The 20,468-nt window shown below is 37.5% G+C and overlaps 1 protein-coding gene across 1 annotated transcript in view; it reads right to left on the minus strand.

The window, feature by feature from the left end:
• Positions 1 to 20,468, minus strand: part of LOC131517978 (uncharacterized) — a 409,931-nt gene that overhangs the window by 269,632 nt on the left and 119,831 nt on the right. The window contains exons 3-4 of the mRNA XM_058740578.1: positions 20,165 to 20,239; positions 16,704 to 16,789 (exon numbers count right to left, since the gene is read on the minus strand). Coding sequence (XP_058596561.1) covers positions 16,736 to 16,789; positions 20,165 to 20,239 — 129 coding nt within the window. The 3' untranslated portion in view covers positions 16,704 to 16,735. The remainder of the gene's footprint in view (positions 1 to 16,703; positions 16,790 to 20,164; positions 20,240 to 20,468) is intronic.

Genomic DNA, 20,468 nt, shown 5'->3' on the forward strand with positions numbered 1-20,468 from the left:
CAGGTTTCTGGAGACTGCCTTTTCTTCTTGTAAATCATTAAGTAATTTGTAAACTGATAGAGATTCGTGTCCTGCATGTCTGTGATCTCTATCAGCTAACCATTTGTTTTTCCCTTTCCTTTGTTCTTGGGTGGCCAGGAGCGCCTGAAGAATGTCACACATCCCACCTGTTGGGGAGGGGGGGTTGTGGAATGTTAGCTTTTGCTGTGCTCTCAGCTTGCCTTTGGCTCCCTCATGATGCTCACTTATTAACTTACAAGTAAGACAAAGTCTCAGACCTCACTGTTCTTGACAAGGCATACCTTAAAAGTTAAATACTTTGTGAACTCTAAGCACACTTCAAAAGAATGGTGCTTTCAACTGAATAAATATTTATTGAGAATCTAGCATGTGACTTAATTCTCAAATTCCCAAGTTTATTCAAATCAATGTGGGGGTTGAATGAGCATCTAGACATGAGCTTCTTTCAGCAGACACTAAAGTTTTGAAGACTTTAGGAGTTATGTAATAAAGTTCCACCAAAACCTGGTTTTCCTGCAATGGGCTAAGTGCACGATTCTAATGTGTGTCTCCCCAAACTTATAAATTCCAATATGCCATGAATCTTCAAAATGAAGAGAGATAGAAGCAAAAACATGTCCACCTTTAGCCCTGAAAGCTGACCTGTAGCCTGCAAAGATCCAATAAGGATCAAATACATGCTGCCTGCTACATTCTTAAAGGGTCTCAGGACTGCCTGTACAACTCACCAATATTTAATATCAAGCTAAATGATAAGCACCAGAAAAATCTTGCAAAAGTAGTTTTATGAGTAAAAATTTGAAGAAGATATTTATGATCCGATACAACTCCTACAAGTCCCCTCCTCTCTGAACACTAAGCATACAACCACCAGATGATACAGCAAACATGCAGCTCTTTCTTCCATGGGCCGTGTCCCCGTACTGTAATAAAAGCAACTGTTCGCACCCAAAAATGTTTCAAGAATTCTTTCTGAACCATCTGTTTATGGCCCAACATTACAAACGTCAAGTCTGTGTATGCCTAAAGTCTAAATTGGCAATATACCTGAACTCTGATTTGCCAGATTAGAGGGAAGAAGTGGCATTATCCACTCTCAAATTTCATATACTTCAAGTATTAAACCTGTTATTATTACATTCAAGTCTTACTAAGCTCATCTAAGAACATGTATTTAAAAAAGAGAGAAATGCTTTAACTTCAAGTTCACAATAGTCAGAGGGACTATATAATTTATCACTCAACCAGAGACAATTTGGGGGAGAAAAGAGGGGTAGTATTAATAATTATATTGAGACAAGAGTCAGAAACCAGGACTGACTGAGGCAAATGGACACATTACCGGGCTGAAATACCAGCTACTGTTCCAAGAAGTTCAAAGAACAAATCCTTTAACAAAGCCATTGAGAGTTTGGGAGAAAACGCTTTTGTATTCAAAGCTAGTTGCTAAGATTCTCACACTTTCAGGTTGGTAATAAACTTATAATTAGAGCAAAGCTAACCAAAATCTAACACATGCAAACAAGGGAGCTTTGCAAGAAATTTTTTAAAGTATTTTCTGGGACTGGCTCAGTGCACATTTTACTTCTCATAGTGAGTTATTTTATTTTGAAATGACTTGCAAGATTTCATCCAGTGTCATCCCTGCAGGGGACACAAACCACAGCTAGCAACAAGAGGAATTGTAATGCTAATTCCCTAAATACCATACTGTTAATTAATCTCAGTGAATAATAGGGTTTCTAATGCAAATTATTCTGATGTCATCCATTGCCTAAAGGTGTTTCTAATGATCGATGTGAAATGTCAGAAGATATGTTTTAGTCACCATGTGATAGAGAATTTAGACAAACAAGCAGGGAAATCTGGTTCATCTGAAGTCAGTGGTAGCTAGATCAACAGAAGCCTGTTGGAGAATTTGAAAGAGTTTCATTTTCCCAGGAGTTGTTTTCTCTTCCTAAAAAGCAACTGCAATGAAATCAGGACATGAAATTTCATTAAGAAGTGACTATAATGGACAATGAGTAGTGCAAAACAACTCTAGCCCATTTCTCTTCTACACAAACTTCCAGAGAGGTTTGATTTCCTGTTTTTAAGCCTAGTAATTCATGTTGGTGTTGGCGTCACCATCTGAGCATTCTGAAGAAAAGGATTTGTACTGTGTGGAGATTTTCCCTGTTATCCAAAAGTAGAGAGTTTTTAAAAAACCTTCCATAGACCAAAATGACATAAAGCAAAGAAGTAATTACCATTAATTTATATGGAAAAATTTCTGAGCATTTCCAGGCCCAAAAATAACCTTAGGCTTCTCTGATACCTTAGCACATATCTTGCTAACAAATGCAAAAAATATATCGAGATAAAGCACAGATGTTCATAGACACAGTTCAAAGCCATGGCAACTTGATGTTGAGATCCTGGGTGTAGTTCCTGAGAAAGGAGCTGGGGAGAGCCACTCTCACTGCTCAGGATGCACATTGCCTCTATCAAGGCGTGATATAAAACAAATGCTTAACACTATTGTCACCCTCCACCTTTTTCCCAAAAGGTGAAAATCGTCTTCAGATTTCTTTTGGTTAGCAAAAGTAGGTCTAATGTTCTTTTATAAAAGTGAGTGAGTTAACTCAGAGTTCAGAAAAGTGGGGGATACTTGTACAATAAGATTTAACAATTCAAATGTTGCCATTGTTGCTTCTGTTTTCTGTTTTCTTTTCCCAAGTTGCACATCACTGAACTACATATGAGCCATAGATTGAAACATGCAACAGTGGACAAAATGCTTATATCCTCTTCATTTGGTTAATTGCTGCCAGGAAAGAATTCCAGGTTTTTAGCATTCTTGCTTGACTTCTTTAATTCTAAAATACTGATTCATCCCAAGAAGGTGCAGACTGGAAATTTATTTCTCTACAGAAAACCTTTATGTCTTTGAGGTTGCACATTTGTGATAAAGACTGTTCATTGCCCTTCACTATCCATTACTCTTTCTTTTTTTTTTAGTATTACCATTCCACAAATATTAGGTGGGCACATTGCTTCCAAGCTAGAGATACCAGGTTCTCTAGCCCCCTTGCAACTAAGTGTGGATTCTATATTCTCCAGCATCTTTTGCAGCTAACAGGATGACCTAAAGCAATGTGAGAGTTATTGCAGCCACTTCTTTTTCCCTTACTGCAGGCTGGAACTCAGATCTGTGAGTGATGAACCAGCTTAGAACATTCAGCCAAGGTTAACACTCTAGATCACTGAGCAGTGAATTAGAAGACTTTTAGAGAAAAGATCAGAGAAAATTTTTTATCTGTCAGAGAAAATTTTCCTAGTTTGCTTAGGCCATTTTTATTTTGATCTTGCTTAAAATAGATATCTAGTATCCTAATCAATAAAATATTACAAACTAATATATTTTAGGACTGTCCTCCTTTTCATTTATCTGAGATCACTTAAAAACTTGGCATGTGGCTGATAAATGTCTCTGTTAAAGCACAAAATCTGGTCCAGGGATCCATTACAAAAAACTTTTAAAACTCACGTGCTAATTAAATTTCACTGTTCAACAGTTAACCTACTTTTTTTTAATGAGTTCTGAGACAGACTTTACTAAATTGAAATGTTGGAGCTCAAATGTAGTTACTTAAAAACAAAATGTGATTTTTTTTTCTAGGCAACCACCTGAAATTAAATTCTGAAGTCTCCCAACTTGCCTTTTATCCCTTTATTTTTAATATCACATAATAAAAAGTGAAATTTTGTTACTAACACAAAGGAAGACCAAATGCATAAGATATTTGGCAATTATAAACACAAGTGAAATAATAGGTCTATCTTCTGGGAATTTTACTTCAATCACATCAAGAACTTACAGTATATGCCATCATTGCTTTAGAATTAATCTTTCAAAAAATGTTCACTATACGGTTGTCAGTGAGGTCTGAACAAAGCTTATAACTCTAGCCTGGTAAGATTCACTTTGTAATTATTGACTGCTTTCTATTATTTATTTTTCTCTTGTATTGGTCAATGGGAATGAGATGAATAAGAAACTTTGCAAGAAGTCTTGCCAAAAAACTCTCAGGCTTTTTTTTTGCTCATTTATTCAAGTATCCATTTATTGTTTCATTCAATAAAGCTTTGTAGAGCAATGTGCTGGGTCCAGGAGATAAAAAAATGAATAAGATATAGTTTTCCCCCAACTGTGCTAAGACTCTTGGAGAAATAGATAAAGAAAATAATTACGTGAGTAAATGAAGAAAATTTCAATCACCAGAATTTCTTTGGGGAAGAATGTAACATTGGCTATGTTACATTCATTGATGGATATGACTTGCAAATTTCATGCTTTAATTAAAAAAAAAATGTTAGTAAAGAAGAATATGTGTCCTGATTAAATTAGTAGTATGTGTGTAAAATTGAAGTAGAACTATTTTCTTACGCAAAATAGAGAAAACAAGCAAAAAAGAGATTGTTTCTGATTTACCAGATTTCCTTAACAGGCTTTTTCTGGATATTGTAAGAGATTCAACATAGTAGAGGTTAGAATTCAAAGATAGTGAGGAGAAAGGAACAAAAAGAGATTAAGAAGCTCTTGGTTGATTGAGCCCCAGTTGTAGAGTCCTATATGCTATATTTAGTAATTTGGACCTTAATCTACAAGAGATAATTGAAAGATTTTAAGAAAAGAAATGAGAATCAGGTTTGTATATATAATGGTCATTCTAGCACACTGTGATGGAGACTATTGCCAGAGCTAGACCATAAACAACAAAGCCATGCCATAAAGCAGTGCCTTCCTAGTGAGAAGAGATTATACACTGAACAGATAATTCCAGGCCAGATCAGTTTGATATGGAATATGACAAAAAATTTGGAATCTAGGATAACTTGCATGGAAAACTCGCATGGAAAACTTCATGGAAAACTTGGTGTTGAATTGAAGGGTACAAGATCAAGAGAGGAGTGTTTTGTTTTCCTCTTTTTTCTTTAACACATAATAATTAAGTCATTTGACATTTCTATATCTCTGAGATTCTTTACCAGATTAGTTTGATGATCAAAAAGGGAGGGGTTAATGTACAAAATTACTTTGAATTTTTAGGCCATGGATCTCTTCCAAATTGAAGTTATCTACTCATTGTCTTCTTTTCCCAGTCAAAACAGAATGGAAACTATGTTGGTTTTTATTGTGTATTGACTATAAAAAGCAGGAATTATATGAGTGAATGTGTGATGCAAGAAGCTTAATAGATATTTTTATTCTGGTCTCAGAAACTTAGTATCTGAGAACACAATTTAGTCTCAACAGAGGAAAATTATACCTTGTCTGTTTCTCCACATTTCCTTTCAAATGGAAGTGAAAATTCTACTTCCTTTCATACCTCAAAGGGATCAGACCAAAAGGCAAACACGAGATTTATTGATTCTCACATTGTTTAAGTATATCATGGCCAGTTACCTAATGTGTATTTTATTTATTGTGGGTCCTTCCTCATTACTTTTTTCTCAGGCTTTATTTTTCTGTACTACATTTGTATATTTTGTATATAACTCCAAGTAGTTCAATGCAATGAATTGGTGACATGTTGTTTCTGAGGATATGTCACTAATTTACTTACGTAGGAGATATTTTTAGCTTCTACCAGTTTGTCAATGTTCTACTGACCCTTCCAAATATCTACTTAACATAAGATATGAGAAATTAATAAATCCTTTAATGAGAAAGGCCCACCCTATTTGACTTTATAGCTAAACAAAATTTCCAGCTAACAATACTTACAAATTTGTCTCCTATCTTGTAGAAAATTCATGGATTCTCACCATTCTTTTTTTTAATCCAGTTAATTTCTTTAGCTTCCTCCACAGCTTTTTCTTACACAGTATCCCAAATGTTTTCAATGTAAGTATATAGTACACAGTTAGCCTATTCGCTTCCACAAAATTTTTACATATACAATCTTACTATCAATCTAGCTTATTTTACTTATAAAATCACTGATTTGAACATTCTCTAGTAATCCTTTTCCAAACAGCGTTATATCAAATGTTTCCTTCTCGTTTACATGTAGACCCTTCTAGATGATTAAAGCAGCAAGCATGCTCAGTATGTCTTTAGGTCTGATCCTTACCCAATTCACATTTCAAGACTGTAGAGGTTAATGCATTTGGAAATCCCAGTTTGTACTTAACCTAAACGGTCTATGGGTAGGCCCTACACTTCCAGTGAGCCAAATGATTTAAATGTAGTGAGTTAATTAATATTCCATATATTTGTTTAAGGTTATATCCCCTGAGGCGTGTTAGGTATGGAAAGCCTCTGTAACTATTGAGATTATCAATATTCCAAATCAAGTGATAAAGGGCCACACTAGGATAGGGTGATATTTTGACAAGTGGAACATTGATCAATTATAGGTCTTCTGACGAGGTATAGGTTAAAATTTTATGGTATCTGGCAGAGGTGATGTGATGACTTCTGATCAAAAAGCACAAATAAAACATTTATAAGGAAGAAAAACTTAATCATTGTGACAGACATTTTGTATAGAACAAGACAATTTAAAAATATCTTTTATGTGCTCTAATTTTTTAAATGATTTATATTTTTCTTCTGTTTGATTTTAACTTATATTGTGTGGCTGGGAGACAGAAGACCATGAGTTCAAGTCTTGACTCTGCCATTAACTCACATTGTGGCTTTGGGTGAGACTTCTGACTTCTTCCAAACTTCCTCATTCATGAAATTAGGGAGTTGTACTAAATGATCTCTGGAGTAGCATTTAGCTTGGAACTCCTATGATCATATCTTGTATAATATCACATGACTTCTGATTACTTGAAAATACTACCCAGTTGGATTTAAAACATAAAAAAAAACAATGTGGACATTTAAAATTTTTCTGTGCTATTGCTATCAGTTTAATTATGAGGCCTATTTCTTATTTATGTCTTAGTCTTTGAGAAAGCTAAGGCTGGCTGTTAAATAGTTCTTCTAATTAGTATGAATGGTTGTAGCATTTAAAATCCTTATCTTTCCTTTGATAAGATCAAAATTAGAGTGAAGAATATGCCTTGCTTGAACATATTAGCATGCAAACCATGTAGTATGAAAAGATGTGTTTAGGCGCTGAGAATAAAGCAGAAGCCAGCACATTCTGACAGCTGTGAGAAACACAAAAAATATTAATGGTGGCAGTTAGAGAGTCAGACAGAGAATAGCAATGCACAGGTGCATTTTCCCTAGTGCCTATATTTCTTTTTTAGTATTCACGATAAGTTTCCAATACCTTCATCTTTATACAGGAATTAGAAAACAGTTCAGACTTATTAGTTTGACTGAGCAATAGCCTAGGACAGCTAAAAGAACAGTGCCTAAAGGGGCATGTATATTTGTAATAAAATAGTCTTCTATGGTAATGCTTTAAATATCACCATAATGTCATTTTTATTTTCTAATAAAGTCATCATCATAACAGTTTTATGATTCTCTTAATTCTATTCTTAACATCTTATCTGAGTGGAGTGAAAAATTCCATTAATTGCAAGCTGTTCTATTTGCCTCAGCGGCCACTATCTTTTAATATAAGTTTCCATTATTCATCTCTCAACATTTTGACTTTAAAGGCTAAGGTGCTACTTATGGTTTAGGATAATTATGTGAAAAAAAACTTTTAAGTCAATATTGAAACTCATCACCTCAGATTAGCAAAAAATATAGAAATAGCATGAATTCTCTCTTGAATATGTCTGAGCATATGATCGCACTGATTCCACACTCCACACTGCACACTCCACAAAAATCCCAAACACACCAGAAATAGATATTCTGAGTACTGTGTTCTCAGAGTTATCAGGAAATATGATGCAGTGTGAAGAAGGCAGGTTCCTAGTGATACCGTATCTCTCTCAAGTTCACTGTCAATGAACAGTGTGAGTCATTTGGGTCTTGAATATCTAGATAGATCTATTCCTTACCCTCAAACTCTAGTCAACTATTCAAAGAATAATAATGGGAACAGTGTTATGCTGCCATAGACACACAAATAGTAGACTTCAACTAAGCCATTGAAGGAAATGCTCTTTTCTCTACAAAATTCAGAACAAAATTTTAGATGTTAGTTTTCCTAAGTTTATACTTCAGGGAAAGCTGTCATTTCTCAAATCACCTTTTATGCTAACAATCGAATGTCTTAGAATATGTATTTCTAAAAGTGTCTCTTTAGAATTTGTATTAAAACATAGATTAGTCAGACTACCCTCTAATTTTTAATTCTGTCCCTTTAAAACCATTACATGTGGGTCACCCTGGATGGCTCAGTTGGTTAAGTATCCAGCTTCAGCTCAAGTCATGATCTCATGGCTGGTGGGTTCCAGCCCATTGGGCTCTCTGCTGTCAGTGCAGAGCCAGCTTCAGATCCTACCTCCCTCTCTCTGCCCCTGTAATCTCTGTCATCCACCCTGCCACCCCTACTTCACATATCTCTTTCTGTAACCATTATGTTCCTGAGGTTCTTTTGAAATCTCTTGTTTGCTTATAATGTAGGGATACAGGATGGTACAATTTCATCAAATTCCTAAATGCCAATGTCAAGTGAGACTTGAGATTGGTTAGGAGATCATTAATGAGTACATACACATACACACACATATGCAAACACACAATTTTAAAAACAGCAAAATTGTTTTCAATCTGTTTAAATTGATTTTGAGTTTCAAGTTTCAAATGAGATAATGTGTGTTATAGCAAACTGTGTACTGGCAATCCATATTGGCAAGTTTTAAGCTCCATTCTTAGAAAAGCAGATATTAACTCAAAAAGTGAAGATTTTTCTTAGGCATAGACATTTTAATTCAGTTATATTTTTTTTAATCTATGAATCTTTCCTTTTTCTTCCTATTTTTTTAATGTTTATTTTTGAGAGAGATAGAGCATGAGCAGAGAAGGAGCAGAGAGAGAGGGAGACACAGAATCTGAAGCAGGTTCAGGCTCTGAGTTGTCAGCACAGAGCCTAACGTGGGGATCCAACTCAGGAAAATGTGAGATCATGACCTGAGCCGAAGTCGGATGCCTAACCAAATGATCCATCCAAACACCCTTATGAATCTTTCTTTTTAGTGTTTCTGTTCTGACATGGTATCTACCATTCTCAACTTCATGATACAGTATTTTCTTTGAGAGTGGGCACAAGTGAGCAAGGGGCATAGAGAGGGAGAGAGAGAGAGAATCCCACATGGGGCAGAGAGAAAGAGGGAAAGAGAGAGAGGCAGGGCTCATGCTCACCTGATGCGGGGCTTGAACTCATGAACTGCGAGATCATGACCTGAGAGGAAGTCAGATACTTAACCCACTGAGCCACCCAGATGCCCCTACAGTCTTTTTTTTTTCTTTTTAATTCTGCTAGAGTGGAGCTCAGCAGGAGATTCATTATTTTTCTGATTTAAAGCCACTATTGATGAATTCATCCTCCTTCCCTGTCCACCCCAAACAATATACCTTTCAGGAATTTCAGCACAGATTTGTAAAGAATATTTTTACTTTATGGGGCACCTGCGTGGTTCAGTTGGTTAAGCGTCCAACTTCGGCTCAGGTCATGATCTCACGGTTTGTGAGTTCAAGCCCTGTGTCGGGCTTTGTGCTTACAGCTCAGAGCCTGGAGCCTGCTTCATATTCTGTGTCTCCCTCTCTCTCTGCCCCTGTCCTGCTCACATTCTGTCTCTGTCTCCCAAAAAGTGAATAAACATTTAAAAAAAATTTTTTTAAGAATATTTTTACTGTATGGATTTTACTTGGGTTTGGAGCAGTGTGTTGAACATTATGAAAGTATATGTGATGTGGAAAATGGATGACAGCTCTTCAGTATTTAAATTATTTGCACAATTAGAACTTGTTCCCCAACCTCACTGATCCCATGGTGATAGACTGTCAAGACAGTATAACAAATGAGTGGATTGTACTGAACAGCCTTTTCATTTAGGACCCATTCAAGTACCCATTATGGAGCTGCCATAGCCAGGAAGGCATCACCACACCTGTTTGATTTCCTAGGTTTCTCAGTAGCTATGAGAATAAAATCTTAGTTTCTGCTTTGATTTTACCACACCTGGATAGCATATCCTCATTTGTCTTCTATCCGGACAAATAAAATCAGTTCCATTCCTTAGTGCCAAACTCTCTCCCATAACATAATGGCCCTCACTTTTCTCACAGGACATAGAATCCCTGGCTACTAGTCTAAGGGAAACTTCCCCTAAAGCATTCTCCTTCCTACCTGAAAGCCTGTAAATATTTCATTAAAAAATCAGATCTGTTGGGAGGGGGGATGGGCTAAATGGGTAAGGGGCATTAAGGAATCTACTCCTGAAATCATTGTTGCACTAGATGCTAATTTCGATGCAAACTAAAAAAAAAAAAAAAAAAAAAAAAAAAAATTAAATTAAAAAAAAATCAGATCTGTAAGGTGAATGCTTTATGGATTCTTTGGGCACTTAACTTTGGCAATTCTAAACACAAGACAATTCCATTTCTCTAGCTAGCTAGTCTGACAATATTTTGGAGATGTGATTAAAGATAATAAAATTAAAGGCAGTTTTACAGGGGCATCTGGGTGGCTCAGTCGGCTGACCATCTGACTCTTGGTTTTGGCTCAGGTCATGAATTCACAGTTTGTGGGTTGGAATCCCACATCGGGCTCTGTGCTGGCAAAGGGGAGCCTGCTTGGGATTCTCTCTCTTTCCCTCTCTGCCCCTTCCCCCACTTGTGCTGCCTCTGTCACTCTCAAAATAAATAAATAAACTTAAAAAAAATTTAAAGACAGTTTTACAGATAGTTATTCAGTAAGATTATGGGTCTATAGGGGAGAAAAGGTTGGGTAGGGGAAAACTAAAGGTTTATGGATGTAGCATGTATCTATAATGGTGAATGTTGGATAAAATGTAGATGGCAGTAATTTATTAATGGGAACATAGTGTATAAACATCCAGTCTGCAATGAGATGTCACTATATGCCTATTAGAACAGCTAAAATAAAAAAATCATTAAAAGAAAATCGTGACTATACCAAATGTTGGCAATAATACAGAGAAACTAGATCTCTTATATTCCTGGTGGGAATGTAAAATGGCACAGACATTCCAGAAATATATGACAGTTTGTTATAGAGCTAAACATGCACTTATATTATGAAATAGCAATTGCACTCTTAGGCAATTATCCCAGGGAAAATGAAAACCTATGTTCATACAAAACATATGAACAAGTGTTCGTAGCAGCTTTATTTTTAATGGCAAAAACTAGAAACAACCCAAATGTCCTTCAGTGGTTGAATAAACTCTGGAACATTCATACAATGTAATACTACTCAACAATAAAAGGAATAAATTATTGATACATGCAACAACCTGAACAGATCTCATGAGCATTCTTCCTAGTGAAAAGATGTCAAAAGGTTACAATACTATATGATTGCATTTATATAACCTTTGTGAAACAATAAAACTATAGAGGTGGAGAACAGATTAGTGGTTACCAGGGGATAAGGACAGGGTTGGGATGGGGTGAGGGAGTAGAACAAACATAAATGAGCAGCCTGAAGGAGTTTAATTGTGGTGGTGGTTTCACAAATCTGTATGTGGGATAAAACTGCATAGCACTCTACACAAACACCTGCATGTGCCTATAAAAAGTGGTGAAAATGAATTATGCAGTCCAGTTAATAGTCTAGTTAACAATATTTTACTAGTCTCAATTATTTCCTGGTTTTGATACTATACTGCAGTTAAGATGTCACTACTGGGGGAAACTAGGTTAAGGGTACAGGGACTCTATGTACTACTTTTACAACTTCCTGAGAGTTTATAATTATTTCAAAATAAAAAGTGAAAACATTCAGAACTTGTCTGTTTTTGTTTTAATGATGTGCATCAAAGGTCTTTTTGCCTCTGTTGTGTACTTACTATGTCCTTGGTCATTTACAATGCATCTCGTCCTATTTTGGAGAATTACATTCACTTGTAATTACATGAGAAAAAGACGCTGGCTTACAATGCCTAAATGAGCTGTCAAACTGGTAGTTGGCAGAGGGGAAAGGAATAGGAGGATGAGCAAAATAGGTGAGGTGATTAAGAGGTACAAACTTGCAGTCATGAAATACATGTCATGGAGATGAAGAGTATAACATAGAGAGTATAGTTAATAATATTGTAATAATGTATGGTGATAGATAGTAACTACAGTTATTGTGGTAAGCATTGCTTAATGTATAGAATTATGGAGTCACCATGTTGTGAATCTGAAATGTACCATTGCATGTCCACTATAGTTCAATCATAAAAATTTTGGTGTTGGACTGAAATATAGGCTAAGCACCACACTGAAGAGAAGGCAAACAATACCCTTCACTGAGCTTATTATACTGCTGGATCTTACCTCTGTACCATATTTGATCAATGGACAAAGGAATAGGAATCTGTACTCTCTTGTTCTGAAGGTAGACAGAGGACATGGAATACTAATATCCTATATATGGAAGATGGTATGTGCATGAAAATGAAACAAGAGCTTCATCGCCAACCCACACAGAAAAATCAAGAAATATGTAATACATACTTTAAAGCTAGTCAAGAGAAATAAGCAGATATTTTTTTTAATGTTTATTTCTGAGACAGAGACAGAGCATGAGTGGGGGAGGGGCAGAGAGAGAGGGAGACAGAGAATCAGAAGCAGGCTCCAGGCTCTGAGCTGTCAGCACAGAGCCCGACATTGGGGGCGGGGGGGGGGGGCTCGAACTCACAAACCATGAGATCATGACCTGAACAAAAGTCGGTCGCTTAACCGACTGAGCCACCCAGGCGCCCCAGAAATAAGCAGATCTTTAATGACCGTTGTCAAAGTAGTTTATTTTAGGTAAAGAAAAAAAGTGGATTATCCTGAAAGCAGAGGCATGAGATAGCAAGGTAAGCTTAGGCACATTCCAATGGGCATGAACAAATAGAACCCAAATAACAAGATGAACTAGGATTCAGTGTTTCCCTCCCCTATTTGTGCAGTAACCAACTTAACAAGCTAGAAGCCCCATCAGATAGGATATTGAATTTAATCAACAATGGTTTCCTAATTATTTTGGCTCTATGTTTCCAGGGTTTTCAGATTGTTAAAAATCCAATAATTCCCTTCAGAGGCTGTACACCTGAATCTCCCCACCCTGCTTCGTTTTGTCTAGAAAATCATGTGTTCCATCAACTAAGATAGGTATTGGTTATGTATGATAACCTATGGCTAATTTCTTTTTTACAAGCAAATAAATAATTTTGCGGCTCACTAGGCTGACCATTTTTCTGATTTGTTTGACCTTTGCTGTGCTTTTTTATCAGTTGGTCTTCTCAGACCTCATTTTTCCCCGCAAAGCTCCAGTAATCAAATGAATTGCTGGACCTGTCAATCGGATGCCATGACCTGTTAAAATGGGATCCATCAGAAGAATTTCATTATGTTTTTGTTAGAACAGTTGTCAGAAATCTTTCATTCCTGTTCTCTAGTACCACTGAGTGACAGGTGACTGATACACACATGAAGAAAGTGAAGCATTTATTAAGAGTTTTAAGTTGAGATGCCAGCTGAGTCAAAAGCTTCCTACATACAGTAGAATCCTTTGCATAAAGGATTTACCTATAGCCATTGTGGACAATTAAACTTGGGATCTTCTCCTCTTGAAAGATTAACCCAGGTGGGAGAATATTCTCAGTTTAAATACCAAATGTGTGTTTGGGTAGTAGCAAGTCCCCAAGGAAGATTTAAATTGTAAGTGGAAAACAGCATTTGCAAAGAGGATTTTAGTGTGATTGCTGTTTGCCTTAAGAATAGTCATTCACTGAAGCAATTAACCTGCAAAAGAGAATTATGGGAAAGGGGAGGGGGTGAATCTTTACTGAACCAGATGCAAATAGTTTTCAGCATGTACTTTCCAAGGTTGAACATAGTGACCAAAATGGTAATGTTCCCCTCAGCTTGACTAAATTTTAGACAGGCTTCTTTTGGTCAATAGACCCCTGACCTCCCTTTTCTTAGAACATTTACTTGACAAAACTTGCCATTGTAAATTCTGTCTCTGCCCCATTGAAATGTAAATCTGTAACTCTGTTTTTCCCATTCTTTTGACAGGTGAGAAAGATAGGGCCCCAGTCTTCCAGTCTCTGTGGGAGGATAGAAGCCTAACCTCCCCAAGCACCAATTAGCAAACACAGATGGCCTCACTGACCACCTAACATCCTCTAGGACTAATATCCTCCAGGATTTTTCCTTTAGCTCATCCCTGTCTTTTATTTCAGCACAGTTGAGGTCAGTCTCTCTTCCCCATTGCAATAGTCTTGAATAAAACCTCCCTTGACTGTTTTAACTGGTCGGTACAATATTTCTTTTACAGTAGATCCCAGATAATTACCTTGAATTTATTTTCAATCTCTACAAATTTGTCTCGGTGTATTTTAAAAATGGAAAATTTGTGCATTTGATTCACCTACTTTTGATGGTCATAATTTATTAGATCACTTAAAAATATATAATGCCAGGGTCAACTGGCAAAATTGTGTGCTATAGTCTTCTTTCAGCATGTGTCCCTGTGGTTGCTAGAGGTCAATGAACACTCCTGGGGGTGACAGACCCTCCTTGCTGAGCTGGCTCAGCAAAACCAGTTGTGCCAGGTGCATTCTTTCTATCCTTGGCCTGATCTGATTTAATATTTGGTTGTATGTCTCATTAATGATTTGGTTTTGTCCTGAGAATAACATTGTACTTTTTACACACAGCATTTGCTGCTAATCAGTGGAATCAGAAGCCACTGGCTGCTGGTTCACAAACACTGCCTACGGTGGTGATCTGGTCTACCTTCTAGTGTTACATTTCATTGTTCCAGAGAGCAGCAGCAGCTGCTCTTCTTGGGGACCCAGGGTCTTGGCTGATAATCACTAACTAGTTACATTTCCTTGGTGGGGTTTATATTTGGGTCAGTGAACCTTTAAACTACATTATGTAGTAAGTCACATTCTCATTAAACTGGGCGTGGGTATATACAGCCCTCCATCATAAAGGTCAGGAGACACAGAGTTTTAGGTAAAAGGCAATGGCTTCCAGTCATTCCAAGAGGTGTCTGATAAAGTGTATTGTTAAAATTTTTTTTAATGTTTATTTATCTTTGAGACAGAGAGAGACAGAGCATGAGAGGGTGAGGGTCAGAGAGAGAAGGAGACACAGAATCCAAAGCAGGCTCCAGGCTCTGAGCTGTCAGCACAGAGCCGGATGCAGGGCTTGAACTCACGGACCATGAGATCATGACCTGAGCCGAAGTTGGACACTCAACCAACTGAGCCACCCAGGCGCCCCTGATAGTGTATCCTTAACAACCATGTTAATTAGAAGGTACTGTACCCTGGAATTAGACTGGACTGGCGTGATTCTTAAGTACTACTTTGTCTGCTCATTTTCTCTTCCAGTCGCAGGCCTTGGCTGCTGTTCCTGAGTCTTCACTGAGCATTTGAAGGTTTCTGTTTTGATCCCTACATAATGACTGTGGTTTTACTTCGCAATTTCACCCCTACCTCCTAAATTGAGTAGGACGTGTGCTGAAACTTTTGCAGAAAGTGACCTAATGTGCTTATTATTTTTACTTCACCATCACTTCCCTTAGAAAACCCTAGAGTTCAGCCATCTTGGGAGAGAGGAAGTTTAACTAAATTATGAAGATTTAAAAGGTGAGGCCCAGAATGAAGCCAGAAAAAAATAGCTTCCAGCATTACTAAATGATAGTATGTCAAATGATGCTTTGTTGTGTTAATTGGGAAATAATGCACATATAGTAGGTAGAACATAACCTGTGACCACAAAATATGGTTACAATAGTGGCTTTTAATAACCAAATTACAATAGGTAGAGCCCTTACTGGACAGCTGCCCCATATTAGCCTCTTCCTACTGCCTACTATGAGACCCTCAGAAACCTACAGTCCAGTTTGTCATTTGGTGAGAGCTTCCCATTGACAGTGCCCATTATCATAAGGCCAACATCCATGTCCAGGGTGGTGTCTCCAAGTGTCTCCTGTCCTTAGCATGCAGAGAATCTCTGGGTTCTCTGATGAAGTGGGAAGTCTAACTTCTTTTCTGATGAGTGTCACACTTTTTTTAAAAATCAGGGCCTAGATAAACAGTTCCTTTCTCAGACAGATACTGATGTGAGCCCCTTGGCTATGATTTTAGTAAATTTCACTTTAAAAATGCCTCACTTGTTCTGAGTGGTCTTTATTCTTTCTTCTTTCCCAATTGCCCTCCCTGCCTCCCCACCCCCTTCATAAAGCAAATGTTTCTGTGCCCCAGCTGTAAAATATATATGCCAACATATATTTTCTTTGTTTCCCCAAGAGCTTTATTGCCCAGGAGGGACATGGAGCATGGGAGAAGAAAGGTGGAATATTGTGGTCTTCAATAATATCTAGGCTGTACTTCACTGAGGCAAAGTTGTCCTGATAAACCAACAAAAAGAGATTCTGTAAAATGTAAACTCTCACTTACTTTGAAGGCCTTTTCACTCCTATTTTCAACTCTCCTTGGCTGCCCTGTTCTCTTAGAGTTGACCTCTGCCAGGAGGCAGACTAAAAGCCACCACACAAAAGCTCTAGAAGAGATGAGCATCAAGGAAATGGACTGACCTGGTCTTTGAAGTCAGGGTCACAGTGTACCTCTAGATCAGGCTGTTAGTGACGTTATTGATAGTGCTTCTGCTGCTAGATCTGCCCTGCAGAGAGAGGGGCCAATCAATTGGGGGGAAGGCAAGAACAAGAAATCAAGGGAGAAACCAATACAGGCAGATCATTTTGAATTACCTGTCTTAAGGAGGAGTCTCCCAAACCGAAATTAAGCTTTTCTTTTTTTTCCTGTGGAGGATCTTAATTGACATGTTTTGAATCAGGTTGTTTTGTTTTGTTTTGTTTTGTTTTGTTTTGTTTTGTTTCTTTTTCTCTCCTGCTTATGAAGAGTGGTTTCCAGAGAAGATGTTTGAGAATCCTATTCTCACAGGGGCTGGATGTGCATATAATCTGGTAACTTCCACCTGCATGCTGTTTTGCCTTGGGATTGGGATTTCAGGATTTTGACACCTAGTGATAATTGAAGAAAACCATTGTCCTTCTGTAATGTTTTACAAGGTTATTATGAGTCCTTCATATGGCCCTACAGTTAAGAAAAATTCACACTGCTGGGGTGCCTGGGTGGCGCAGTCGGTTAAGCGTCCGACTTCAGCCAGGTCACGATCTCGCGGTCTGTGAGTTCGAGCCCCGCGTCAGGCTCTGGGCTGATGGCTCGGAGCCTGGAGCCTGTTTCCGATTCTGTGTCTCCCTCTCTCTCTGCCCCTCCCCCGGTCATGCTCTGTCTCTCTCTGTCCCAAAAATAAATAAAAAGCGTTGAAAAAAAAAAAATTTAAAAAAAAAAAAAAAAAAGAAAAATTCACACTGCATTTCAGAGAAATTCAACTTAAAATAATATTTTCCCTCTCCATTGAAAATTCCCATTTTATACATTATGGTTGCAATTGTACCTTCATTTCTGAAATTTAAGCATGCCACCAACCAATTTCAATACATAAATGATTTCCAACTCAAAACTCATGAAATATTCTTTTTATATAATTAAATTCAAAAATTAAGTTGCAATTTTGATAGAAATCATTTGTAAGAGGCATTTTAAACAAAATTTTAAGATGGGTAGCAATAATTGCCCTGTATTGTTTGTATTTTAGACCTGTGACAAATGAAAATGTCTTCACTATATGAGAAAAGTAAACTATATTCTATGGTTAACAAGGTTGAAGCCTGTCTCAATTCTGAGGAATAAACAAATCAATTTGGTTTTAATTGTAATTGTGAATTGTTTTTTCCCCTTGTACCAATATCTAAATTATTTCCCTTTAAAATTTACACAGAAAAGTTTCAAGAAAGGCCTATATTTACAAATTATATGAGAGGCAATAGACCATAGTGATTTGGAAAACAGATTTTTTTTTAGTGGTGAAACAAGAAAGAAATTTATTCAGTGAGGCCAGCACCAAGAAGACAGCAGACTAGTATCCCAATGACTATTTTCAAAGTGCTGAAAATATGTCTAGGTTCATATAAATAAAATGTGGGACAAAGGTCAGTGGGTACATTCAGACAGGCAGTAAATGTCAGGTTGATCTTTGTCTTGGGGTCAATCATGCAGGGTCTTGCTGAAGTCCGGGCAGTTTAATTACTTGAGGAGGTAGTTTCAGCTCCCATCACAGGATGCTTTGCCCAACTGGGACTCTCAACTGAGTTAAAAGGTAAGCCTGAAAAAAAATTAACTTTCTAGTATTTTCTAGTACAGACCAAGGTAAAAATGGAGGTAGTTGAAGTTAGAACATAACTTTTTAGGGGTGCCTGGGTGGCCCAGTCATTTAAGCGTCCAATTCTTGATTTCAGCTCAGGTCATGATCTCACAGTTCGTGGGTTTGAGCTCTGCATCAGGCTCTGTACTGACAACATGGAGCCTGCTTGGGAGGCTCTCTCTCTGTCCCTCCCCCACTTGCTCTCTCTCTCTCTTCCTCTCTCTCTCCCTCTCTCTCAAAAATAAATAAATAAACTTAAAAAAAAACCATACACACAAATTTTTAACTGACCTCAGACCTGGCTTCAAAATCTGGCTCCACAATTTACTAACTGTATGACACAAGTGAATTTTTCATATGTTTGAGTCTCAATTTTCTTATTTGTAAATAACATTGACTTCAGTACAGTTTTGTAAGGGATCAGATGTTCTATAAAGTGCATACTAAGCGCTCATTAAGTGGTAGTTATTATTATTATTTATTTCAGAGAGAGAGAGAGAGCACAAGACAGGAAGAAGGGGAGAGGGAGAGGGAGAGGGAGAGGGAGAGGGAGAGGGAGAAGGAGAAGGAGAAGGAGAAGGAGAGGGAGAGGGAGAGGGAGAGGGAGAGGGAGGGAGGGAGGGAGAGAGAGAGAGAGAGAGAGAGAGAGAGAGAGAGAGAGAGAGAGAGAGAGAGAGAGAGAGACACATAGAGAGAATCTTAAGCAGGCTCCAAGCTCAGTGTAGAGTCCTACCCAGGGCTTGATCCCATGACTCTGGGACCATGACCTGACCCAAGAGTCAGACCCTCAAATAACTGAGCCACCCAGGTACCCTTATAGTTAATATTTTTATTATGATTATGCATATCAAAATCAGGTCACTAACATGGGACAGAAAATCATTTTATTAAATGTAATGTAAAATGCAGAATAAAATAAAGTAAAACATCACTAATTTGGAAATCTGAATAGTTGGGAGGAAAATAATTTTGATCTAAGAATAAACATTAATTGGGTCCTCACTATGTTCGAGGTGCTATGCATCACAAACACTCCTTTTGCCTCCTTTGGGATATTTATTTACTAATTACTTGATTTCTTTTACACTATTTACTTCCACTGGCTCCTTCCTTTTAGCTTATAAAATAGTGTTCACATTGATGTGATTTGATGTGGGGTTCAGGAGGGAACAGTCAAGAAAGAATTCTTGAGAATTTTCAGCACAAAAAAAAAAACAACAACAAAACAAAACTGCTTTTATTAAAGCACAGGGACAGGACCTGTGGGCAAAAAGAGCTGCCCTGGGATTGTGAGGAGCAATTGATTATATCCTTTGGAGTTGGGGATGGTAAAGACAAAGGAAGAAATTTACAGAAAGACTTTCATATGCTAAAGAAGACTCAAAGGATCCTCCAGCCTGGCTATTGTCAAGCTAAGGTTGTTTTTTCCTCTAGTAAAGCATTGACATTAAGACAGTTGGGAGTTCCTGGAGGAAAGTCATACTCTGCCTGTCTCAAGTATTTGTCAATGGGCTGCAGGTTATAAGGAAATTTAATTTCATATACATTTCCTTTTGCCTTTGTTCTCTACACCATTCCCCCCTGACCAGTTTTGATCCCAAATCTTTAATTTTGCTGAGAGTGGAAGGTCTTATCTCCCGAACTTCTTCCTGCTGAATAGAGGTGTGGAGATGTTGCTACCTATGGGTCAACACTGGTCAGTTGAGGAACTTATATGTAAAAGTTACCAGAAGCAGAGGCAGCCAATCCAAGGTAGACAAATATATGCACCTTCTTGAGTAGAAGGATCATCTGTTGGCTTGAATCTATGGCAGTGGAGGAGTCTTGGCAACAAGCAGGGAGACACTGGAAAAACAATAAAATAAGGTTAATATTATGAGAACAAGAAGCCCAATAAAAATGGCCTTTGATAGATAACCAAAGTCTTCCTCCAGTCCAGGAGTTTAACCAATCACTAAAGGAAAGGGAGAGATTGTTTAAAGCACCAATTTGAGTATTTATATCTTTTAGCAATCCAGTTACATTTTTATGATATCTGGAATATGTATACAACATTCTGTTTTTATGATAGCAC

The sequence above is a fragment of the Neofelis nebulosa genome, chromosome 7, assembly GCF_028018385.1.
Source record: "Neofelis nebulosa isolate mNeoNeb1 chromosome 7, mNeoNeb1.pri, whole genome shotgun sequence".
Lineage (NCBI taxonomy): Eukaryota > Metazoa > Chordata > Mammalia > Carnivora > Felidae > Neofelis > Neofelis nebulosa.